The 25,645-nt window shown below is 33.7% G+C and overlaps 3 protein-coding genes across 7 annotated transcripts; 2 read left to right on the top strand and 1 right to left on the bottom strand.

Moving 5' to 3' along the window:
* The first annotated feature begins 169 nt into the window (after positions 1 to 169).
* Wdr92 (dynein axonemal assembly factor 10) lies at positions 170 to 3,635 on the top strand. Its single transcript, XM_090152909.1, has 7 exons — positions 170 to 540; positions 614 to 714; positions 788 to 918; positions 985 to 1,083; positions 2,925 to 3,040; positions 3,109 to 3,341; positions 3,404 to 3,635. The coding sequence occupies exons 1-7, from the start codon at positions 367 to 369 to the stop codon at positions 3,609 to 3,611; spliced, it is 1,062 nt and encodes a 353-aa protein (XP_090009035.1). The 5' UTR covers positions 170 to 366; the 3' UTR covers positions 3,612 to 3,635.
* Positions 3,620 to 16,113, bottom strand: Sptz (zinc finger FYVE-type containing 26 spastizin). Of its 5 annotated transcripts, XM_090152904.1 has the most exons (41): positions 15,402 to 15,887; positions 15,143 to 15,214; positions 14,869 to 15,040; positions 14,664 to 14,796; positions 14,534 to 14,578; positions 13,676 to 14,293; positions 13,429 to 13,593; positions 13,105 to 13,366; positions 12,606 to 13,031; positions 12,299 to 12,546; positions 11,687 to 11,852; positions 11,450 to 11,631; positions 10,409 to 11,388; positions 10,226 to 10,347; positions 10,075 to 10,167; positions 9,793 to 10,019; positions 9,563 to 9,693; positions 9,398 to 9,486; positions 9,233 to 9,333; positions 9,080 to 9,172; positions 8,839 to 9,010; positions 8,024 to 8,778; positions 7,795 to 7,965; positions 7,667 to 7,735; positions 7,439 to 7,606; positions 7,281 to 7,376; positions 7,061 to 7,199; positions 6,852 to 7,000; positions 6,648 to 6,787; positions 6,532 to 6,587; positions 6,171 to 6,468; positions 5,607 to 6,117; positions 5,497 to 5,556; positions 5,297 to 5,440; positions 5,035 to 5,232; positions 4,785 to 4,975; positions 4,542 to 4,734; positions 4,421 to 4,480; positions 4,175 to 4,357; positions 4,058 to 4,108; positions 3,620 to 3,944 (listed from the first exon to the last, which is right to left on the bottom strand). In XM_090152904.1, the coding sequence occupies exons 3-41, from the start codon at positions 15,033 to 15,035 to the stop codon at positions 3,753 to 3,755; spliced, it is 8,244 nt and encodes a 2,747-aa protein (XP_090009030.1). In that variant the 5' UTR covers positions 15,036 to 15,040; positions 15,143 to 15,214; positions 15,402 to 15,887; the 3' UTR covers positions 3,620 to 3,752. The 5 variants fall into 5 exon arrangements, with proteins under 5 accessions (XP_090009030.1, XP_090009031.1, XP_090009029.1 ...); XM_090152905.1 differs by lacking the exons at positions 15,143 to 15,214; positions 15,402 to 15,887 and adding an exon at positions 16,013 to 16,113; XM_090152903.1 differs by lacking the exons at positions 15,143 to 15,214; positions 15,402 to 15,887 and adding an exon at positions 15,941 to 15,996.
* A 36-nt stretch (positions 16,114 to 16,149) lies between these two features.
* mbt (serine/threonine-protein kinase PAK mbt) lies at positions 16,150 to 20,293 on the top strand. Its single transcript, XM_090152908.1, has 9 exons — positions 16,150 to 16,376; positions 16,464 to 16,686; positions 16,746 to 17,576; positions 17,756 to 17,866; positions 18,006 to 18,194; positions 18,257 to 18,390; positions 18,452 to 18,704; positions 18,770 to 18,904; positions 19,302 to 20,293. Exons 2-9 carry the CDS (start codon positions 16,474 to 16,476, stop codon positions 19,449 to 19,451), a joined length of 2,016 nt encoding a protein of 671 aa, XP_090009034.1. The 5' UTR covers positions 16,150 to 16,376; positions 16,464 to 16,473; the 3' UTR covers positions 19,452 to 20,293.
* Positions 20,294 to 25,645: the final 5,352 nt, after the last annotated feature.

Raw genomic sequence — 25,645 nt, 5'->3', positions numbered from 1 at the left:
AAAATTATCTTTTTTCAAAAAGATGAAAACTCATTCCTTTAGAACTAAACATAGTACGGTATGCAACAAGAGTTTCCTTTTAACCCGGTAACTTTTTTGGAAAGTTAAGGCTTAGCAAAAAACCTATGTTACGTTCGAAAAAGTTTCCAGCGTTCTAATATTTCAACAAGCACTATATAAATAATAACTTACGAGTCCTGCCGGTCGGAAATATTACTTCTAGAGCGCTCGAGAGCAGTCGAATGGAAAACGCTATTTATCAAACCTCTTTAATGTCGTCTTATTTATTTTCTGCCCAAAATTATGACAGTTATGTTTAACAATAAATGGGACTAGTCTTCATCTCTTCAATAGAACTATCTTATTATGGACAAACCTCAAATAATTGAGCATACGTCAAAATCAGTAAATTTCACAATATTTGATGCAAAATGGATTCCAACAAGTGCGAAAGTAATTGTTTTAGGAAGTTACGCTAAAAACACCGGGGCCTTACATATCTATGAATTATGTAAAGGGGAATTCAAAGTAGTTTTGGAGGTAAAATTTGTAATGCCACTATAACTTTAAAACCTATCAGTATAACACGTTTAATACTTAAATTAAACTCAAGTGTGAAAAACCAAAACCATTTAAATGTGGAACTTTCGGAGCTTCCAGTTATAGTAACAGATGCTTGGCTACAGGAGGATTCGATGGAAAGCTTCAAGTTTGGTATTTATATAAAAAAACGTATATTATTAGTAATATGATTTGACTTAAACATTGGAAAATCTTAATGTAATAGGGACCTGCAAAACTTAGAATTCCCAGTTTTTTCATCTAATGGACATAGTCAAATAATAAACTCAATTGACGCTGTTGGAGGGTTAAACATTGGTTTTGGAGCACCTGAAATTGTGACTGGAAGTCGAGATGGTGAATTAACAACTGTTATTTGAAATCGTTGTTTATTGTCATATTGATTATAATAATTTTAATTAGGTGTAGTTAAAGTTTGGGACACTCGTCAAAATGACCCTGTTGCAACAATGGCTCCACTAGCTGGAGAGTCCAAAGGAGATTGTTGGGCTGTTGCTTTTGGTATATATGTATATACAGGATGTTTTAATTTGATCACCCCAGGCATTTTACTCAAAAACTATATTACCTAGAAATATGTAGTTCTCCCCAATAAGCCGATTTGGTAGAAAAAATAGTCCAATAAAGCGATCTCAGACCAGATGTTGAAGCAAAATTGAACCCGATTGTGGCGAGGAAATCCCCAGTGCAGATTTTCATTGCTCCACATGTTATTGTTCTGTCTGTTCTCTCGAGAATGAGAACTCATCGGACCCAAGGAGCAAGGGAAGGAAATTTTCATTTGGATCGGCCATGGTACTGAACCAGTTCACTTCAGACATAATACATTGACAAGTCAAAATCGGAGCATGCCATTCTTACACTTGCTAGAGGGTAGGTGACAAAGTAGGTGATGACTCTGTCTTCCATATTAATGTTAATCTGGGATTCACTTTGCCATCATCTTCAACGTTACGAACACCACGGAGAATAGTGTGGTGATCTAGTTGACTCTCAGGATAGAACATTTGAAATAACTGACTTACTAGACGTGTGTTTTGATGGCCATCACCGTAGTATAAATCTACCATATTGGACCACTGTTCATGGCTATAACGAGGCATACTTAATTATTTTAGAGTATGCTCTACAACTTGTTCACTGACAGTTTTTGTCTACCACCTAACGTAAAATAAATTTACAAATAATGACCTTCACCGATAGTGTAAATCCTGAAAATTTCATATTTCTAGTAGGGATGTACGGATAATGTTTTTTCGTACTGGTTCGGATATCAAATAGCAGTTAGATTTCAAATTTAGTTCGGTTCGGTTATCGGTTTCAATTTAGATAAATTTCTGTTTTACAAATCGATTAATTGTTTTGTTTCAAATACAAATCGATTAATTGTTTTTATTAGAATAGTAAAAGGTTAGTTGTTACTCTAAAAAAGAAAATCGGTTAAAATTTCACAAATATTTATTTCTAAATGCTAACGTATCCTGCTTGCTATTTTTAATTTATTCAAACAAACAAACCAAAAGTGACTTTAAAGTTTAAACACATGACTTTATTTTTTGTAGTTTTACAAAAGTAATGAATAAAAAAAGGCATTAGCCTAGGCTTATTCGAAAGTTTTACCGTTTAGAAAGATAAATGATTACTAAAAAAGGAGGTCGTTTCTGTTCCTTGTCTTGGTGAAACTGGCAAAAGGATAGTAAATTAAACTAGAACTGTTACTAAAATAGATATAACAACATGATTCTGAAACTAAAAACCGAGAGCGGGCGGATTCCGTTCGTCAAAGTGCGTGACTTCTTTTCCTCAAAGCGCGCGGCTTCGCGCCCCCCCCCCTCCCCTCCCCTCCCCTCACTAATCAAGCGGCTACCTAACGTGTTATAAAGATTCCTCTGACGTCACTTTATCTCTCAGCTCACAACCTTTACCCCTAGGCTTTTCAGTTGGAAAACCGGCTTTAGATGTTGAAATAGCTCGGATACTCGATATAGATTTTTTAAATTCGGATATTAAGTAAGAAATCCGAGTAATCGGTAAGACAATCTGTGAAAACGATTAATCGGAAAAAAATATTATTTTAGAGTAGTAAATCGATAACCGAAATTATCAAATACTTTATAAACCGCCAAAATAAATTTCGAACCGATTTCGATTTATTCAAAACACTATCCGAAAAATGCGGTTCGATTAACCGAACCGATAAGCCTTGGTAAACGATTATTCGCACATCCCTAATTTCTAGGTAATATAGTTTTTGAGCAAAATGCCTGTGGTGATCAAATTAATATTGGATATCCTAGCTTAAGTTATAGGCATATGAGGAAGTCTGTTTATCACTTTTCTAGGAAATTCCTATATTGCTGAAGAAAGGCACGTATGTGCTGGCTATGATAATGGTGATTTGAAAATATTTGACCTCAGAACTATGGGTATATTGTGGGAAACTAATGTAAAAAATGGGGTAAGAACTGTCTTAATATCTGTTGAAACTAGCTAGTAGTATAAAACTCATGTAAAAGTTTTCTTAAGGTTTGTGGAATCGAATTTGATCGAAAAGACATTGAACGAAATAAACTGGTTGTCACTACCTTAGAATCGAAACTGCATGTTTTTGATTTGAGAACTCTACATCCCTCTAAGGGTTTCACTTCATTAACAGAAGAAGCTCACAATTCGACTATCTGGAGTGTGAAGCATCTACCCCAAAATAGAGAAATATTTATGACATCAGGTGGAAATGGCTCACTCTGCTTATGGAAATAGTAATAGTTATATTAATATTTAAATATTTATAACAACTAATTATTCTGACTGGTTTTTAAAGTAATTATCCGGACAAACGAAGGGATAAAGATTCAAAGGGGATAGAAGAAGGAAAAATAGGTTATCTATCTAAACTTCAAAACACAAAGCTCAGTCAACAACCAATTACAAGTTTTGATTGGAATATGGATAAAATTGGACTATGTGTATGCGGATCTTTCGATCAAACCATAAGGACTTTAATTGTCACAAAACTTCAGCGAATATGATTTATTAAAATAACTTATTTTGTACTTCATTGGCCATTTTTTTATCACAGCTTCAAATTAATTTAGACAAAAATCTATGGACTGCTGATCATAAAGTTTATCTCACAAAATGGCATTTTATAATTAAAACTGAAAAATAATTTAAACGCCTTTTTTTGCAAATAGAGTTGAATTTTCTTTCAAGATTAAGTTGAAGAAAAAATCCTCTATCCTCTCATTATTGATGTGATGTTCTTTCCTTGTGCTGAAGCCACTTTTCGCAGATACTAGCAACTGCATCTTGACCACATTCTTTTGCTGCATTCCGAATACGTTGGATATCATATATACGTTCTAGTCGTATTGCCAAAAGATAGGCTGATTTTAGCTTGTTGCACATAATGTAACAATTTATCTAAGAAATATCATTTAATATTGTGTAAAAAAAAGATAATTTTCAACATTACTTTAGAAATGTCGTTTGTAAGTAATTTGATGAGGGATTCAACTTCTCTACTCTGCAATTAATAAAATTCATAAATGTTTAAGGTTTCATAGCTTTTAAAAACCAATTGCTATGTTACTTTTCCAGGCGTGTTAGCTAATATTTCTATACAAGACTGAACCATTTCGTCACAGTTGATCTTATCCTTTATCAAAGACTGACGTAAAAACATGACTAAATTGTTTATGTCAGTAGTTTTGTTAACTTTAACAATCAGTCTTCCTAATACAGAGCATATATAATCTCCATCTAATTGGTGTTTCTGTATTTCAAAATATAAACTTATGAATTGAGTTACCATCGACATAAAAGTGTTTGTCCCTACCTGAATTACTTTGACACCCAGATTTAAACCCTCAAACTCTATTAAACCCATAAACAGCAACTGTAAAAATAGAAATTCAATGTTACAGATAAAGTAAAAATTGGCACACACAGATACTTACAGCAACTGTGAGTGCAGTTTTTCTTGCTTTACTATCAAATAAAGTTGGCGGACAGCTTGGTTTTGGTTCCTTGGGAAAAGCAGAAACAATGTCTCGTTCTAGTTCTTCCAAATTGAAATTTAAAACATTATTTATTTCACAGTGGTGGATATATCTTGTGATCTCCGTTTGCAGAGTTAAAGTTTCCAAGTGACTATAAAAACATTAATTATGAAAAATTTACTTAAAAAAAAATCGGCATACCCCTGAATAACTTGAGGTGTCAGTTTCAAAATCTTTTTCTTTGGATTAGTAATATTAGCTTTATTTATCAAATAATCCTCAAAGTTATGTTTGGCTTTAGAAAGATGGTGTAAACGTTCAAAGAGGGTTCCATAATCTCTGGCTGTTGCTTGGAAAAATCTTATACTTGTCATAGCAGACCGAATGTAGTCCTTAAAAAAATACATCATCTCATTACAAAAAAAAAAGAATGGAGTGATAAGAAACTAACTTCCATGAATAACTGGATCTTGTGCAAAACATGATAAAGATTTTGTTGTTGTAACTGAAAGCAGGTAGAAATCAAAAATGGCCACCATTTCTCTAACGTAGCGTTATTAGATTGCAGCTGCTTTAAGAGGAAACCTAGCTGAGCAACTTTAACAGATGGTATAAAAAGCCCATTAAAAAAAATATCCGGATCACAGTTCTGTAAAAAAGGACTATTAGCAGAATTGAATTCAATAGACCTAGGAATGGTTATAGGGATCAACCTTATCTAAAATATATTTTAAAGCTTCTGTAAACATCCCGTGTTTCTGATAGAATGAAACATTAGATAGATGTGAACCATATTTGTTTAAATAAAAGGCACATTCTTCTACTAGAAAATTATTTTTCTCTTCCTTTGCTTGAAGCTGAAATACAAATTCTCAATGAAACAATGTTTGGTCCCCTTTTTACATCTTATTACCTTGGTTATACCATTTTGAATACTTTTCAAAGCTGACAAAGACTGTAAAACAGTTCCTACCTAAAAAAAATATTTATAAATTATAATTTAAGTTAAAAAAAGAAACTCACTTTATGTTGTCCCTTTGAAGACTTTTCCAAGTTTTGAATTATATCTTTCAATAAGGGATTTTCTTGAGGAACTTGACTTAAATCTTTAGGTTTTTGAAGGCAATAGGAAAATTTTTCTCTGGCACCAGTCCAATCACCCATTTTTAGGCATGAAATTCCCCAACTAGCAAAAACACTAGCCGTATCCAAACCGTATTTAGTCGAAACTTCTAATGCTAAGGAATGCTGTTTCCTGTCCTTTGACGTTTCAAAATTGCCATCAAACTTTGAGTCGTCATCACTGAAAGAGATGGCCATTCTCTCCTCCTCTAATAGGCGATCCCTCACTCGCCTAACTACATCATTACTAGTGATTCCACCAGTTGGAATAAGATGAGCACAATTATTTTTTATCAACAGATTAACTAGGTCTAATCGGCTGTTGTAGGCTTCCACAACATCAACATCTTTCATATCATCCTTGGCTTCCAAAAATTTTACTTTGGCACTTAATAAAAGCATCCTCATCATACTAAATGGGAAAAAATTGTATATTTTATAATAATGATCACCTTGTTTTAGTACCTTAGAACTAATGAGTAATCCACTTCAGGATTAATTTTTCCTGAACTCCTTGGAGTTATTGTGGCAAATAGTTTATCAGTAAGGGTCAAAATGAATTTGGCACATCTTTGGACATTGCTATGAATTTCAAGAATGGAAAGGCAAAGGGGAACGCTGGGTGCCTGTTCGTAGCAAAATTCTTCTCTAATTGCATCTGCGTAAAATTGGTCGGAGCTTAGAAGCCACGGTGTCAATTTTATGCTGTTAAGAGTGGAAGACCTCTTCCTAAATTGCGTACTTTTACTATTTGGACTGCTTGCTGTTAGGAGAAAATATTATTTAGAAACATTAAGTTAAAACAGTTTGACATGATAACAATTACAGTAAGCAGAGAGTCTTGACGACTTATCAATGGTAGCGGAGCTTGGAGAAAAGAACCTAAAAAATGTCCGTTATATTCAAGAAATCTACCTATTATTATAGAACACTAAAACTCACGAAGAATGAGTAGTTTGCTCATAACAGTTGTCACAGACTCTGACTGGAACATTATTATAACCTGCCACAATCATGGAATTTTGAGAGCAGTTTGATGAAACCACTCGGCCACAACGTCTGCAATGGTGCCTTCTTAAAAACTTTAAAATACACATTTGTAATCAATGTAATGTTAAATAAAATATTGTCAAAACAAGTATTTACCATGCTAAAATGTTCAACACCACAAACCATACAGGTATCAACTGCATTGTCAGGAACCCATTCATTTTTCCAAGGAGTCTTGGCCGGCATAACAAATTGATCTCCTCGAGATCCAGCAGAAGGAGACATACTTATTGCATCTGCCCCATCTGTTATAAACACTCTTAATGCCATCTCAAAATGATTGGTAAAAATGTAATACTACAAACCAGGAAGCATATCTACAACAGAAAATTCCAAAGCAGCACTAGCGTAACTTTCTACATATTCATTTATGGCTTGCTTGAAGCAATCCAAATCTTCAATTTTTTTGGTGACTATTTCCAAAGCTCTTGTTGCAGTGTCCAGCTTAAAATGGTGAAATAGCACAAAAAAGTTAACATTCTGAGGAAATAAGGTTTAAAATTGGAAGAACCATCCGTCAAACACCTCAATATTCATCAATAATTGCTCAAAGAGAAGGAGAGGATCATTTGCTAAAGCTGTGTAATCTTTTTGGATGACGCAAGATATGCAAGACAACATCTACAAAAAGATAAATGGCATTACTGTTTAGAAATATTTCAAACCAAAAATTTATTGCAAACCAAAATTCCAATTTGTAATTTCTTCAATTCTGACTCTGAATCCTCATTGGAATTATTCAGAAGATATTCAATCAGAAACAATCTGCCATCCAGAGACGAAACATCAATTTTTACAAGCACATTTTCCACTAGTTTTTTTCGTTTTGATTCATCAAAATTATTTAAAATCTGTGAAAATAAGAAAATTATGAGAAATATTTCACAGCCTCTTTCATTTCGTCGGCTAACCTGTTGAGCTGTCACAATATTGGGAGGAGTTTCTTCGAGAAGACATACAACATGGCATTCTGTCACAAACTACAAGATCTCTTTAATATAAAAATTACTAAAACCATGAAAAATGTTTTATCACATACAATATTTAAACAATCTGGAAGAAAATGAAATTTGACACAGTCAACAAGAAGTTTTGGGTTTGTTTCCAGGCCCTGCACTAAAGCTTCCAAATCATTTTCTGCTAAGCTTTTAACTTGCTGCCAAGTTGTAATTTTTAAAGATGAATTTCTCCTCTTCAGGAACTTTACAGCCTACAAAACCAAATTTCATTGCAAATCACTGAAGCATTGCGTAATAAGAAAAAAATACCTCTTCGTAAGTAAGCATTTCTTTGATGTTGAGTTTCACAGTCTGTTGAAGATCCTCAAACTGCGAACCATCAAATGATTGTAAGCAGGCTTGCAACGTATCCAAACAAGCTTGAGCAGGCCAAAAATGTAAACAATTAACTATAGCTTTAGTTCTAAGTTCAGGTACGCTCATTCTTAATGCGTAACTCCATGGTTCGGAGAATTGTAGTGAGGGATGTTGAGAGGCCAAATGGTACAGCAGAGAATCATGAAAAAAAGATTGGTCAGAGGGAAAATTTGCTAAATTAGATCCTTCCAAATGTTCCAGAGCTAGCTTCAACTTTTGTCTGTCAACACAACATTCGGTTTGTCTCCAAATATAGATCTCAGAGGGCCTGGGGCTTAAATAAGCTTGAAACCATGATGTATCACAATCATCTTCGCCACTTAGAAATTGTACCAAGCGACCACTAACCAGCTGTTGACAAAGAGGATAGTGACTGATTTCTTTGTTACAATATTCGGGGTTCTTGAATAAGGTTATATCATCACATTTTCTTATTTCTTTCGCAATCTCTAAAATTTCATAAACCAAACCACCACTGGCAGAAATATATTGTGAAACATGGCTTGGCAAATTAAATAAAGAGAAATCATCTTGGCCAGAGTTGAGGCTCGTGGGAGTTGCTAATTTAGTGTTCGAATAATCTAGATTGACACTAAACAGATAGTTGAAAGGCACTACTTCAATATTGAATGGAAGCTCTTTTTTATCTAAAAACATTAGTAAAGGTTAATAAAAGTGTATTTATAGAGTTGAATGCAATATATAACCTTCATTTTCGGATATGGTATCAGCACAATTAAGACTGTCAATGTTTGACTTTAATTCACCCGATACATGATTAGCTATGAAGCTAATTAGCCCTTCATATGGAGCACTATAATTTGGATGATCATTTGCAAACACCATATAATGCCATTTCAATAACTCCGGAAGACTAACCTATAAAATAACTTAATGATGAATGAAACAAAAATTTCAAAATAATTTTAAGTAAAATAAAAGTTATACCGTATTAGATGAGACATTGGCTGTTACATTATGCAATAAGTATTCTGTCATGGCATCATCTAAAACTTTCCTTATAGAATCTGAGCTACAAATCTTCCAAAAAATTAAACAATACTATGAATTAACATAAATAATATCTCATGGTGCATTTACCTGTAACTTTGGTGACGACGCAAAGCCTTCGTTAATAAGAAACAAGCTTCTAGGTTCAATAGTTGGTAAGAAACTATCCAAATCTGAATAACTTTCAACCACTAGTGGAATAATAAATCATTTTGTTAAAAGATCAATTTTACCATTAATTTACAATGCTCTTACTTTTATTGATGTGAGTAAGTGGAGGCACTTCAAGGTACTTTGGAATGTACGAATCTTTCACAAGAAGCCAATATTTTAGCGTGAATAAACTGAAAAAGTTAAATATCCTCTATGTTAATATTAAAATGAAATGTTAAGAATTTGGGAAGAACAGATGTTTTCCACCTGACAGATCCAAGTTGTCCAATTTGGTAAATCACTTGGAATTGTCTTACAATTCTTTCACATGTATTGGGTGAAAGTAGTTTAGAGCCAGAGTACCTTCCATAAGAGACATCCGTTCCCTCAGAATTATTCTACCAAGTTCGCAGTAAATTTAAGTTTAGATAAGGTTCTTCAATTGGGGAAGCTCCAATTCAACTTAAACTTTAATCAAGCAAATGAAAATAGCTCACCAAGTTGAAAAAATGTTGTAAATCAGTCAAAACAGCATGAATCCACAATAGATTTGTTATATTGATGAAAAAAGCCAATTTTTCTTCTTGAGTAATGAGCATACTGAGATCAATTGTAGACAGAACAGAGCATTTTTCCATCCAAAGGGCTATATTTGGGTGATTACACATGGAAAGAGCTCCTTTAAAAGAAAGTTGTTGGGTGGTTTCCTCTGTACATCCAATTCCTAAAAAAATATCAATTTTCTTTAATACAACTCCATGAAGAAAAAAAATCTTAACCTTTAATAAGTTGAATTATTTCATAAAGTAAATTTTTTGATATTTCTCCAGGATTTTCTTTCGATAGTCTCAGGGTAGCTTCTTCACCTAAAACTTAAAAATTAAAGAACAGAATATAGACAACTCATATTGAAACCAAATAGCAACATACTACTGCTTTTTGCTATCAGCTTCCGGGAAATTTGCAACGAATTTGGTATAGCGGGTTTGCAAGTCCGTGTCAAAATTACATGAACCAAATCCAAGTGCATTTGTTTGGCAAAACTTTCTAACCTATGAGATTTACAGATAAAATCATTGGAGGACCAGTTAAGTTCATGAAAATTTTTTTTACTCTTTCAGAGGCAGTGAATTTTGAAGCAATAATGAACTTAAGATAGCCGTAGGACTTTCTTCCAACACAGAAAAGTAGCTTTTGCACGTATAACTTTTAGAGCATTTTGTCAGGACATTTGACACTTCTTGTACATGCTGATATAAATAATCGAGGTAATTAATATAATTTATTTTCTCCTTTTTCTCACTGGAAAAAAAGGTCAAATCTTGAGTGTCGAATTTGGTCAGTCTTAAAAATGCCGAATGTAACAGATCAGCACTGCTTCCTTCTTTATATTGGAGCGTAACTTGGGATTGCTGCTCCTTTTCTAGCATCTTGCTCAATAATTCCCACTGGTAATTAAACGCTTTCCACAGTTCCACATTTTTACGAATTGTTTTTGATTCTAAAGGTCCTAAACTAAAGTAGAATGGCCTAGGGCGCAATTTCTCAAAACAATAGTTTGGCGAATAGAAATCTCCTTCGAGTTTAGAATAGTTGATCAAATCACACACATATTCATAGATTTGCTTTGAGAATGCAACAATCCCTTTCAAGACAATTTGTTTTTTAGCCTTGCTTTGTACAGGAGAATTGGTTTGATTCAATGTTACTTTTCGCAAACACAAAGATAATACTTTCTCAACCTTCTCCGGAGGATACGAGAAAGAATAAGCTATATCTGACAAAACTGATAAATCTCTCTCTGAGGATTCATACAGTATGAAAGACACTATATTAGAGTTTGCTAACTCAAAAACTTCAAATAAATCTTCAATTTCTCGGAGTTTGGGATTGGGATATTCTTCAAAATGAGTATCTATAATGCCTATTTCATTTGCAGATTCCAAACTGGAGGATGCTAATGATAGAACTGAATTTCTATTTCGCTTCGCAAATGTATCGTGTTTAGTACTGTTAAGACTAGCTATCAAGTCTTTAATGTGCATTGAAAATACAACTTCTTGTCCATCATACGTGTTTTGAAGGTTAAAGAGCTACAATGAAAAAGATTTCATTCGGATAAACCCAATAGAGCAGAATCTAAAAAAGGATTACCTTAACAACTTCTCCAGCTTGTTTTAAATTCCGTTGAAGCAGTGAATACCGTAACAACGCTTCAGGAGATGCTAGCATAGTATGATATATTCCAAGATGCAAAGATTTATTATTTTCAGTCAATATAGTGGTAATGGCTTTTTTCTTTTTCTTTCTATGTTTCCCATTCAACAGAAAGCTCACTGAAAATAAATGTTACCTTAATACTAAAATAAAAAACATAAAAGACAAACTAACCTGGTCTTTCTACCATATTTGTCTTCTTCACTTCAGAGTCGCCATTCATGATATCATTTGAAAGAAGTTCGTATCGCCACTGAGCTTCAGTTATGCACACTGAGAGCTTGGACATCCTCTTTTGGATATCATTTCTATTCACAGATGATAAGGATTCCAATAAAACCTACATAGAATTCAAAATTAATTGAAGAAATAGCTTAATAAAATTGAGTAATAATAGAAGTTCATATCTCTTACAAGATAAATTCCATGTAGGCTACATAAATGAAACATCTACCTCTACACGATCAAATAGGTGTTCAATGGGTTAGACGTTTCCACCAAATTGCATATTTTGTATTACAACTTAAAATATACTGCATGTATTACTTTCCGTAACAATGTAATATGTAAAAATTACAGTCTGGGGATAATTACTTATTTATGCATAGTGTTTTAATATTGTAATAATTTTAGAAAGTTAGTATGCAATGAATACTCCAACTATTTTGAGAAATCAGGAGTCGGCGAAGGTGGATGTTTCCAGCAAGTAACATTAGCAATACAGGGAGAAGAATACTTATCTCGTAAGAGTATATTATACTCTTCTGGTAATAATAAAAAAAGTACATGTCTTTCTGGGAACGTTTCTGCAACATGCAACCCAAATTCCTGGTAAACCAAATTTTTGGTTTCCAAAAAAGTGGTGCCCAGCCAATTGATAAGGTCCTTCAACACAGTTTCATTGCAAAGAAAGCCAAGCTTCGATTGTCCTCCACTACTTCCACTGGAACTCTGAGAACTACCCTGATATGAATCTGACCTTGATCGAAAAAATTTTAAGGTTTCAGTTGAATATAAGATGCTTTCATTTGTTTCTAATCATAAAAAAAATATATAAATTATTAATTCAAACAATATTATCATTTCTCTTTACCAGAATTTAATTTAAAAGGCACTGATTCATTTGAAGATTTAATATCAATTCCAATATATCCTTCATCAGATTCGTCTTGAGAACCATTGGGGCTTTGCAAATCATTGTGAGTAAGAAATATCAAACTGAAAACGTTTTCCAAAAGTTCAACTTTCAACTCAACTGATTCAATCTCATCCAATTGGACTTTTGCTTGAACAAGATTTCGAGTGACAAACTCTCGGTAGGTCTGTTGATAGCCTTCTTCTTTTAAAAATGATTTTAACAAATTCATTTTCGAAAATGGCAATTCAGCATTGTCATGTTCAAATTGACAATTCATGGATGAAAGCTGATCTAGTTGATTTGAGTAATATATAGCATCCATGATGTTATTCAAAACCAAATATCCACGAAAAACAATAATCTGTATTTTATATTCTAGCTCTTTATAAGGTTTAAAAACAAATAATTTTGTAAATATAAAACAAACATGAAAAAAAGAAAAGAAAATTTATACCATCTTTGACTTCATTTTGAAGAAGTAAATCAAAAACCTCTTCAACCGAGATGTTTCTCAAGCCAAGAAATTTGTGTACAATGCATAAGGCTGAATTAACTTGAAGGTTCGAGAAAATATTACGCCTCCTGCTAAGAATGTCTACAATTTCTGTACAATTATATATATCTCTCCACTTGGAAACACACCAGTCTGTCACTTGCAAGTTATTTTTCATAAGCATAGATAAGTTGTTCAGTAACACATCATTACTGTCTAAGCTCTAAAAGAGAACAGAAAGAAATGTACATATTCATTTGGATTTAAAAAAGTTCAACTAATTACCATATCTTTAATGACATTCAAAACATTATTGGATTCTCTGTCAGTGTTGCTCAGCTGCCAGGACCCACTAATCACCAATACTAATAACCTGTTAAACCAAGATCCAGAAAAACTGTTCAAAACCAAGTTAACTCTCCCATTTAAGATATGTTCAATACTAGAGGCCTAAAATAAAACCAAAAATTAATCAATTTTATCTAAGGCAAAGGCATTCACAATAAAAAAGTTAAAGCTTGTATGGCCGTACAATAATACCATCCAGAAAGTGCCTCTTGGATTTAATCATGTGAAGAAACACTTCATTGAAATCTACTTGTCCATCTATAGCGATACCACCAAACATGGAAGATCTTTCGACTGAATTCCATTCAACCACTCTCCAATGAAGCTCATCTTCAGTTGTCTCATATAACCTCAGCAAAAATGGCTTTTCTCGGGCAATTAAGGAATTGTATATTTCCTTCTTCAATATCATGTTACTGTCAACAAACTTTAAACAATTTTCAAAAAGCTTCTTTAAAGGAAGGCTATAATCTTCATCTTTTAATAGCACCGAAGGTATTTGAGTACTTCTCTCGGGAAATCGATTCAAAACACACAAAGTTCTTTCCTTTAAATCGTCATCAATTTTAGATGATGGTTTGAGGTGGATGGCTTTTATCTTGTTAAATAAAACTTCCAGACACTCCAAATAAAGGGTAACCACTGAATTTTCAGATTCATGAGTATAAAGCTTGCGAATTACAAAAGACACCATTCTAGGATTTTCCAATAAGCCATGCAATAGACCATCTAGACTTTCTTTAGACCACTCATTCTGTGCTTCACTATTATCCAACTTTTCACAAAAGTGTTTGTGTATTTCCTTAAAATGAACAAAAAAAATAATGGTAAAATATTATAACACTGATAACACATTGCTAGTGCTCATGGCTCTGGCTCTAAGCACATGTAAGCAATAGAACCCATTTCATTGAAATATGAAATAATTACAGGACAGCATTTCATCTATCCCCTTTCCAAAAGTAAAACAAATATGCGATAAGTCCATTGGCAATCCGAATGCTCATAAAATGTTTGCTACTAATAAGTGAAAGCAACTCACAAATGGATGGCGCATATCTGTCTCGATCAGAGCTACTCCGTTTCTCTTATTGAAAAGCAAAAAAATCAGAATGCTACGCAAGGGCTCAGAGCACATGAAATGAACAATAAAACAGACAAGTTTTTTTTACCACAGTCTTCATCAGGAATGATGAGCAATCCTGTAAAATCAGTCGGAGTTCACTTTCATCAATAAAATTCCGCAAATTCTTCAGAAGAGTACAAAAAAACCAGCTAGTTTCGTTATTTTTTGCTTTATTTAAACTTTAAAAAAAATCAGGGTTTTTAAAAGTTTCTGGAGCTGTTATTTCTTCTTTGGTAAGAATAACGCATTACCATATAAACTGAGGCTGATGAGTGAATTTTTTTAAAAGCTTGAGTAATGAGTTTTCATTTTCAGACAGGCCATAATTTAAAACCATATTTCCATAAAGATACGCAAATTCCCATTGTCCCAACAAAACATGTTTCCACATTTCATCTCTTAAGTGGCTTATATCCATTGTCACTAAATTACAAAAATTAATAATAAATACTCGATTAAATTGTATTTTCTCCTACAAAAATATAATAATAAATAATAGTTTATTTCAGGTAATAGAAAGCTTACACTTATTGAACCCTGATGAAGAAAAAAGATAATACTGAGAAAAACACTGTTCTCAGTGAAATATATACAATACTGTTAAGAGAGAACGAGAGCCTGTTATTTACATTCATCAAAAGGAAAAATAAACAGGAGTACAAAAGGAGACACATAGAGGTCAGACAATAATACAAATACCAAGAAAAATAATAATAAAAACCAATTTAAATTAAATTAAAATCTAACAACAAAAGATGAAGGGAGAAAATAGTTAATTAAGTACTCAATTAGTGCCAGCAAAGAAACTTAAAGGCAGAAGCAGATTATTTAACTTGAACTGCTGGGGGAAGCTGATTCCATCGGTTTACTACACGCTGGGTGAAGAAGACCCGCCTACACAGACCGATACTCCTCTTCTTCACAATCGTGGGGGCCTTTCGACCAGTCAGCTGCATCAATGTCATAAAGCCCATGAATGATTTAAAGTTTCTACTAGATCAGTTGGAATTCTTCAATCCTCAAGAGATAAGCGGTTCAAATGCTTTAAACGCTCTGAATAGGAAGTGTGTGGAGACCAGTAACATGCTTAGTAGCTTTTCTTTTAACTCGCTCTAGATTTTCAAAGTATCGTGTTTTATAAAGCTAAGTTCTTTAACTTTAGACCCACAGTGCCTTTCTTCGTCAATTTCTAAATTATATTCTTATTCTTTTTGTTCTAGAGATTTTTTTTGGGTAAAACCGATTTCTAAGTTTCTATAACTAATAAGATTTCACAAACTTGAACATTTAAATTATTGAAAATGTTGGTAATTTCTTAATTACCCAATAGTGCTCAACTTGTAAGATTTTCTTAATTACCCAATAGTGCTCAACTTGTAAGATTTTCTTAATTACCCAATAGTGCTCAACTTGTAAGATTATCTTAAAGAGTTATTGTCAGTTGTCAGTAAATTTTAACATTTTTAACTAATGGATCACCACTACGTTTATCGCATAAATGGCCCACGCAAAAACCAGCGGGCGTATTTACAGGTCACAAGGTCAAATTACGCAATTTGAGAATGCGTGGAATGTGGAAATGGCGTCTGCAGACATATTTCATTCAAAAATGATTTTAGGTTTTAACTATTTTGACTGAATATCGAAGAATTTGCGTTTTCCATAGGTGTTTTATAACTAAATATACGCTTTATTAAATACTTTTTAAAGGAATAGTATCAAAATGAGATAACATTAAATAGGGTTTGATTTAAAATCGGTGAGTTATAACGCTTCTCTTGTTAAGCCTTTGTTGATGACTTTAATTAAAATTAATTGGCCAACCTTGACTTCCATTATCTTGAAGAGCTTTTAAAATGTTTGGCAAAAAGAAAAAGAAACCCATAATATCGTCACCAACTAATTTTGAACACCGTGTTCACACTGGCTTTGATCCCAAAGAAGGAAAGTATATTGGACTACCACCCCAATGGGCAAGCCTTATTAATCCTGTTCAACAGGATCGGCCAAAACCAATTGTAGATCCTTCAAGTATTACCCCAACAGAAATTTCAGACATGAAACTTCATGTAAGATTGACAAACTTAAGACATTTTGATCAATATTAATTTTTTATTTATTTATTAAGACTATTGTTAGAGGAAGCATGTATGGAAATCGAAACGGACCAATATCAGTCACAAGATCTAATTCACTCAGGAAAGAAAGTCCACCTATGTCCCGTAGAGACTATGTTAGTAGGGTTCCCCCTCCAGTGCCTGAAGAGAGTGCTATGCAATATGGAGGGCCACAAATGTATATGGGCTCTCAACAACAGCTTGCTCAGCAGCATTCCCATTACAATATGTATCATCACACCCACCCCCATAGCCAACAGCAGCAACCTTACATTCCCCCTGGCTCCCAACATCCTGGTAGTCATCCCCATTATGGAAATTATTACAATGAAGGGCGAGATCAGGTTGATGGGGGAAGAATGCCTGTGTATGGTCATGATAGCAGAGAAGGACAACGGGCCAAAGGTCATCAAGGCCAATGGGATAATAATCCCGCCTATGAACCTAACAACTGGGATCGTCAAAGAGGACTACAACAGCCCCCATTTCCATCAAAGAATAATGTCTCGCAATCTCAACCTCATCACATGTCCCATCCGTCCTTACATGATAACCACCATCATCAAAACCAGCAAGGGACCAACAGTGCTCACAACATAACAAATGGATCAATAACTTCTCAATCTATTCCGTCCAGTAACAGACCATATGGTGATGCAAATATAGCGAGCAATGGAGCTAACTATCCTACGCATGGTCCCAACCAAAATAATAGTCAGCATCACCCTGCTAGAAGTAACGCATCCCATGGAAATAATGGCACTTTATATTCATCCCAGCCTTCTTTGCCCACCAAAGATAATAGTTTAGGAAGGGATAGCAACAGAAAAGATAATATGAAGGTACTAAAACTTCCATTTAAACATATTGTTTAACCCATATCACTGTATACACAATTGAGCATGGTTTATGATTCAAACTGCATTACACAACAACTAAACCCATGTTTAGATAGTTTGGTTATTTACCATAATGCTTTGCATGAATTTTTCACATCAAAATTCCCATTTGTGGTTTTTAGGAAACAAAATCGCCTAATGCCATGGTTGTTGAAAAAAGAGTTGACAACACTAAAATGCATGGTGCTGGTCAAAACCCCCAAGCTGAACAACAAAGATTGTCCCATGAACAGGTAGATGTGCTGTGATTTGAAAAGACAGCTTAATAGACTAGTTTCGGCATGTTTTTAACTTTTAAACGATTTAAGCTAATGTCCAAGCTAAGGTATTGTTACTTTGACACTTAACATTTATTTTGTTATTACTAAATAGTTTAGGGCTGCTTTACAAATGGTGGTAAGCGCAGGTGACCCCAGAGAAAACCTAGAAAACTTCATTAAAATTGGTGAGGGGTCAACTGGAATTGTGTGTATAGCAACGGAAAATACCACGGGAAAGCAAGTTGCTGTTAAAAAAATGGATCTCTGTAAACAACAACGCCGAGAACTACTCTTCAATGAGGTCTTTATTGTTAACCTCAACTTTTAAGTTGAAAAAATCATTAAAAACGCTTCCCTTTATAGGTTGTCATAATGAGGGACTACCATCACCCAAATATTGTTGAAATGTATGATAGCTTTTTGGTTGGTGATGAATTATGGGTTGTCATGGAATTTTTAGAAGGAGGAGCGTTGACTGATATTGTGACACATGCTCGGTATACATCTTTTATATCTTATATTATTCTTTATTATAATAACATTTATAAAATTGAACAGAATGGATGAAGAACAAATAGCTACTGTGTGCAAGCAATGTTTAAAAGCATTGGCATTCTTACATTCCCAAGGTGTCATACATCGTGACATAAAGAGCGACTCTATTTTATTGGCTAGTGACGGACGAGTGAAACTGTCTGACTTTGGTTTTTGCGCTCAAGTTTCACAAGATTTACCAAAAAGAAAATCTTTAGTGGGTACTCCATACTGGATGGCCCCTGAAGTTATATCTAGGCTTCCATATGGACCTGAAGTATATTATAATTATACATGTTTGTTATATATAAATAGAATCCTCTTAAATAAAACTATTTTTAGGTTGATATTTGGTCATTGGGTATCATGGTTATTGAAATGGTTGATGGAGAACCACCATTCTTTAACGAACCACCTTTGCAAGCTATGAGAAGAATAAGAGATATGCCTCCTCCAAAACTTAAGAATACTCATAAAGTTAGTATTTTTTCCAAACTTTAATTTATGATGTGAAAAAATATGAAGTGATTGTTTTGTAATGAATTAATTCTGACAACTACGCTGTAGGTGGTTTTCATCAGCGCTGGTGTTAGTAAGTGGATATTCTTAGATTATCCTGCAACTCAAAGTTAATACTTTTTACCCTAAATGAAACTTTATTGATGTGGTAGGCGAATAGTTTAGAGCAGTGGCGCACCCAGAATTTAATTAAAGGGGGTAGGCAGTGGCACGTAGAAGACTGAAGAAAAATAATATTTCAAAAAAATTTTATGCCTTGTTTCACTTTAAAAACTTATGACAATAATTAGAAAAAACTTGGCCCTTTCCTGTTAAAAAGGCTTTTGTCTAAGAAATTATGGTTGTTTTATTTTAGGTTTCACCAAGGCTGCAAGGGTTTTTAGAAAAAATGCTAGTGAGGGATCCATCTCAACGGGCAAATGCTTACGAACTTTTGCAACATCCATTTTTAAGACAAGCTGGACCTCCCAGTTTGTTAGTTCCACTAATGAGAACTTTTAAATAGCTTGCTCAGTTCAAATGAGACTTGTTTTTAAATATTAAAATTTTTGGAAGTAACTTAGCAAAGAAGTAATAAAATCTTTCTAATTATTATAAAGAGCAGCTTATACTTATCCAAGCATTTGTAATCTGTCTTATGTTAAAGATGTGTTTTTAAATCTACCTTTACCTATTTATGCTTTTATTAAGACTGGTTTTAAGTATTAAAGAAAATTTCTATACAGTTTGGTCACACTCTGCTGCAACGTTTATACTTGGATGCTGTATAATTGATCTTTCATTTGTTAAATTTTAAAATGTCTTCATTAAAAATCTTATCTTGGAATTTTAGCATTTTCTAAAAAAAATTATCTTTCAGAAGATTATATATGAAAGTATCATAAAAGTTTGTAAATATGAAAACAATGGAAATTTTTAATTTTCGCATTTGTGTATGGATAGGAATAATTATATACAACAAGGAATCTTTTTGTCTGAATATATTTTAAGGCAATATTTCACTTTGTAGTTTCTTTCTAACCAAGTTGCCAATTATACCCTTTGCTATGAGCTATGAGATACAAATATCCAGTTTATTTCTGGTTTCTTTAAAGTTCAAAAAAGATTAAAACTTTCAATCTTTTTATGGTCACAATTTTAACTTGTGTATATAAATTATCAGCTGTTAAGTTTGGAAAAGATTTTCAAATACCATTTTTTTGCACCAAAGGTTGCTATTTTTTGGTCATAGGATTTTTATGTATATGATATATTTACCATACTTGGCTTTATTTTGTAAACCTAGAATTGAGTTTTACAAGTGAAATTCCATATCTATGATTGATATAAACAATACATTCCATATTATGTGAGCTCTAATTATTATTTTCTTGAAATTAAGTTAACTAAACATTTAAAATGAAAATGCTAATTGTGCCAATCTAAAAACTAGAGTAACAAATCCATGATATTTTAGTTTATATCCCCCATTTTTAGGATTTTAAACTTATACTTATTTCCCATTCTTCACTTGATATCGTGAAAATTGCCATTACCATAGCATATATATAATATATCCATTATTTGTATGTGTAATGTAGCAAACTTATATTGGATAGATAATACCTAATCGAATGATATTGAAGTAGCGGTACTCTGTGAATAGGTGTTATATGGGGTACGTGTACAAAGAATGTGGCTAAATTGCATTTGAATTCCCAGGTTTTCCAAAATATGTTAACAATTTATTTATTTTAACGCAATATTTTCGTGTTAGTAATGTGTAACTATACAAAACATTTTTTTGGCTAATAGTTACTTTAGGACAAAAAAAATAAAGGGTATTTAGAGTTAGCTTGTTACTGATGAGGATTTGGAAATCTCAGTCGTACTCGGGTCATTTTATTAATGGAAGTGCCTGATGGTAGTTGTGGGCTAAATCTTTTAAAACATTCCAATTATACATACAATAATTACATGTGGGTGAAAATGTAACTTTTTAAACTAAAACGTGACCCATATCTGACTATAGTGTAAAAATTTAGATTGGTTACAGTGGCCATTAAAACTCATTTTATGTATACTTATACTCCTTTTAGTTTTAAAATGTATATTAGATTCTTTTTGTTTCCGACTTTTGTTTTATATTAAAGAGAAAATAGATTTTTGTAAAAAATCTGTTGGAATTTTTTTCCTCCGATAGTGTGATATCAAAAGTACATGAATGTTAAATTACCATATTAAATTTGGTTTATGAGACTTCCTTCTTTTAAAAACGTTCCGTTAGTTAGAAATGCAGTTAAAATAAAAAAAGATACAATTGTAAAATTACCTGTAACGATAATAACAAAAACGTTTTATTAATTTATGTTTGATAAAAAAAAGACAATTCCCCTACGCAGCAAGCTTACCCCAAAAGCAACCAAGAGTGAGACAAGTTTAGAAAAATGAGCCTGCGAAGGTAAATTTTTTAAGCGAATAACTTTAGCAGTGTTACAGCACTCTATTATTAATCCAAGGATACAGTGTAGGATGGCAGATACTTTTTTTAAGAGTATTAAGGGTCTTAACTAAAAAATGATACAAAGCCAATAACTCAAAAATTTGTTTTAGCTAGGAATTTGAAATTTTCAGGACACTTTGTGTAGGGATCGCTTGACAACGGAAATTTCCATGATCTTGAACCATGTTTTCAATTTCATTCTCGAGAACCATTAGAGTTGGTTACAGTTAGAAACGTGTTCCCCGTCACATTTTAATATGAATAGCTTTGGGCCCACCTAATTTGGCCGCCTACAAAACGTCGACTCTTTACCGCCTTTTAATAGACCTAAGAACCGACTCCGAAACGACGTCATCTCGACTTAGAATGTACTGTATAATTACGTCGAAACGACTTACTTTTTGATATTTTAAGTGACTGAAAATGACCAAATAGAACCGTAAATATAGCTATCTAAATTGACGGATTTTGAAATGACGTTTTAGCGCGCGACACTACAGGTACATGTCTTGGGCAAACAGCCTTCTTTGCGTGCTTTTTTGACCATAACATGTAGAGGTATTTTCACGCGCAAAATGAATTTTAAAAGCCGTCAATAGCTATATACATGTATGTAGTTGGTGAAGTCCCATGAACGGGAGTGAAACAATGAGTTTATTTCCGTCAATCGGAAAGCTCTTGAATCTAAAGTACAGACATGGAACTAATAAACTCCATGGTAAGAGTTCTATAGTTTCTTGGGGTCTTAGTAAAAGTAACGAATAAATCTTCATTAATAATAACTTAGCCTAACATATTTAGCTATACGAATGTAACCTACAGTGTTTTTTTCACGCATTTCTCCCGGGGGCGAAGCCCCGCCCCCGAAAAAAGGTATCGCCCCCCCCCCGGAGCTTCCCCTTTTTCCGACGCCACTGCCAGGCGTGCATGGAGTGTAGCTCGCCACTGGATACCGTAACCCCCGGATGTCTGGGAAACCCCCCCCCCCCGAAGAAAATTTTTTGAAAGAAACACTGGGACTAACCTATACTTTCAATAAGGAAACATTCTCAGATTGAATATATAATCTTTTTGGATTAAAATAAAATATAATACAGAAAGGAAGTTATTTTAAAAATATTTCAATTTGTTTTATTAAATCGCCAAAGTTTCACAATTTTGAGCGATTACTTGGCAAATAAATGTTGGATATAAGTCGGCCGTTACTCGGGCTATAAATGTGTCATGTCTTTTGCAAGTCACGACAGCTATTACAATTCAAGGTCGGCGTTTGGACTCTAAATAGTTCCAATGATAAGACTCTTAGAGTCGGCTAGTGGTTCAAAATGCTAGGTCGCTATACCAACTTTAAAAGCGACCGAAAACGTACTCACGAGGAATTATCAAAAACGTTTAGGACTTTTAGAGTCTGTATTTGGACCAGGACCGAAATGCGACTTTTCGACCAAAGCCCGACCTTAAATCGACTCTTTGTGCTATAGAGGTAATAATTAAATGTAAGGTCTATTTTAAGTCGGATAATGGTCGGCATACCGACCATAAATAGTCCCAAAAAAGGATTTACGGTTTTAGAGTCGAAAAACGTTCGGACGTTTTTAGGTCGGCATTTGGTCGTCGACTATAAAGCGACTTTTCGACCGTACCCCGACCCTGAAACAACTTCATATGCTACAGGGGAAGCTAGCGTAAGCTTATATGTGGCCGTACAGTGTATCACAATGGTATAATAATAATAATAATAACTTACAGAATAGAAATAAAAAGGGTATATGCGGTACGACGAGTTAAAAGGGTCATTCGAGAATAGACTAAAACAGAAAGTACAGATTAGAGCATAAATAATTATAGGAAAAAGCTCAGATACGCTGAGTAAAGAAGGTGATATACAGGGTGTCCACTAAAAAACGATCCAGGGCGAATATCTCAGAAACCGTTTTCTCTAGGAATTTAATTTTTTATGTTACGTAGCTCCTGCAGGGGGCCAAAGAAGAATGATAACCTCGATGACCTTGAACCATGTCTTGAAGGTCATTCAAAAACTATCGCGAGAACCGTAAGTGTTTGAAAGTTGGTCCCATTAGTAAAGTGTTCCCCGTCACGTTTTATGCTTACATAACGTAAACATGATTGGATTCGACCAATTGTAAGTTGAGAAAAATTTTACCAAAATCACAAAGGTCGTAAAAGGGAAAATTGCAACACAGCGCTAATAACACCAAAACAAGTCGTGCTACACAATCGAAATTTGCTAGACAATCGGATCATGGTAGGATATTTTAATATTCGGAAAATTATATGACCTTGAACAATGTCTTCAAGGCCATACTAAAATTATCTCGGGAACCATTAGGCTTAGAGCAAACTTTCCAATTAGAAAGTTGTACTTCGTCATACAATTTTCCAAATATTAAAATCTCCTACCATGATGCGGTTGTCTAGCAAATTTCGATTATGTAGCACGACTTGTTTTGGTGTTATTAGCGCTGTGTTGCAATTTTCCCTTTTACGACCTTTGTGATTTCGGTAAAATTTGCCTGACTTACTATTGGTCGAATCCGATCATGTTTACGCTATGTAAGCATAAAACGTGACGGGGAACACTTTTCTAATTGGAACCAACTTTCTAACACTTACGGTTCTCGAGATAGTTTTTGAATGACTTTGAAGACATGGTTCAAGGACATCGAGATTATCATTCTTCTTTGGCCCCCTACACGAGCTACGTAACATAAAAATTTTAAATTCCTAGAGAAAACGGTTTCTGAGATATTCGCCCTGGATCGTTTTTTAGTGGACATCCTGTATAGGTAGACCTAAGTCATTCGTTGCGGCCAAGAAGGGACAGGTATTTGAGTCGATAATAAATAGTTTTAAATTTAAATTATTTCCAATAAATTTAATTTTTTGGGGTTACACACATACGTAATTTACGAGGTTACCGTATACCTTTAAAATTGTGTAGTTTTTGACTATTGCCTTCTAGTGACCGACGCTGTATGAAATATATCAAAACACACTAAAAACTACATAACCGTAATGGCAACCACAATTGTTTACTATCCGTAAAACGCGTATTTGATTAATAAAACAAGTTGGCAAGCCAAAATAAACCTCTCCTCGGAAGAATTGTCTCTAGTGGTATTAATTTCTCGAGATGACCCTTTAAGATATCTCCGCAATTCAGAGTTATTTACTAAAAACGTAATCCCGGTTCAATCCCGCCCGGTATAAAATTTTAATTTTAATTAAAATAATTGAGACGAAACAACCGAGTTTAATTTATTCAGAATAATATAATAATAATAACAGCGAGTTAGGCGTACTAAAACAATGCACAATTGAATTTAACCCTATTTACAGAACAAGTTTATCATTTAAATATAATACGAAGCAAATTTTAATGAAAGAAATATCTACAGAGGGTATTTGTATTTTTCTCGCTTACGAAATACTTGCCGCATCTTTAACGCTCATTTTATTTCAACACTCGCCCTTGATGAAGATACCGTAGAATAGCTATATTCGACATCTGGTAGTGGACGACTCATAGACTTCCAGTTGACGTTGTGACACATACCGCATGAAAAAGACCAATGCCGTCCAATTTACAATATCATATAATGACTCGCACACCCAGGAAATCAATGACTGCATTAGGAATCGTAGATGTCCAAATATCCACACCAATAAAAAAGAATTAACAAGAAGCGAAAAACTTACCATTCACAAAGCACAGAAAGCCCCTTGACTAAACGACCGCTCGTATATCAATAAATGACCCTAAACGGAATAGTTAGGGCTCTTTATAAATAAAACAAACGAACCCAATTGATGAACTGCATTAAACATCTTAATCAGTCGAGAAAACGTTTAAAATAAATTACGAAGTAATGACGACCCAGTTAAAAACCCAGACCAATATGTAAACAACTCGATATTTTCTTCATAAATGAACTAATACGCTAAACACACAATAGATTAAAAAAAAGACTGTAAAAACTAAATAAATTACAAAAAACTAACGGGTTCTACCCTTTCACCATTTTATCTGCTGACTGCGCTAAAACAAGATTTGACCTTTAAATTTTAATACGTAAAATATTTAGACTTTAACAAGTTCACAAAAATTAAACAAGTCGGTCAAGACCGTAATATTACCTATCCTCGGTGCAATTGTATTAGAGTTTCAAACCTCCGGCGCTGAATGAAATAATTGA

Source organism: Leiobunum rupestre, chromosome 7, assembly GCF_980474605.1.
Source record: "Leiobunum rupestre chromosome 7, qqLeiRupe1.1.hap1, whole genome shotgun sequence".
NCBI lineage: Eukaryota > Metazoa > Arthropoda > Arachnida > Opiliones > Sclerosomatidae > Leiobunum > Leiobunum rupestre.
Note: the sequence above shows the minus strand (reverse complement) of the source record. Positions and strands in the feature narration are given on the sequence as shown.

Excerpts from the sequence above, each read along its gene's own strand:
- Wdr92 (XM_090152909.1), top strand. The coding sequence starts at position 367 with ATGGACAAACCTCAAATAATTGAGCATACGTCAAAATCAGTAAATTTC. Across the intron at positions 1,084-2,924 it reads TTGTTGGGCTGTTGCTTTTG|GAAATTCCTATATTGCTGAA; the intron begins GTATATATGTAT and ends TCACTTTTCTAG. Across the intron at positions 3,041-3,108 it reads AAACTAATGTAAAAAATGGG|GTTTGTGGAATCGAATTTGA; the intron begins GTAAGAACTGTC and ends AGTTTTCTTAAG.
- Sptz (XM_090152905.1), bottom strand. The coding sequence starts at position 15,035 with ATGGATATAAGCCACTTAAGAGATGAAATGTGGAAACATGTTTTGTTG. Across the intron at positions 9,487-9,562 it reads GGACAACTTGGATCTGTCAG|TTTATTCACGCTAAAATATT; the intron begins GTGGAAAACATC and ends TAACTTTTTCAG. Across the intron at positions 9,011-9,079 it reads CCAATGTCTCATCTAATACG|GTTAGTCTTCCGGAGTTATT; the intron begins GTATAACTTTTA and ends GTTATTTTATAG.
- mbt (XM_090152908.1), top strand. The coding sequence starts at position 16,474 with ATGTTTGGCAAAAAGAAAAAGAAACCCATAATATCGTCACCAACTAAT. Across the intron at positions 17,577-17,755 it reads ACAGAAAAGATAATATGAAG|GAAACAAAATCGCCTAATGC; the intron begins GTACTAAAACTT and ends TGTGGTTTTTAG. Across the intron at positions 18,391-18,451 it reads GATATTGTGACACATGCTCG|AATGGATGAAGAACAAATAG; the intron begins GTATACATCTTT and ends AAAATTGAACAG.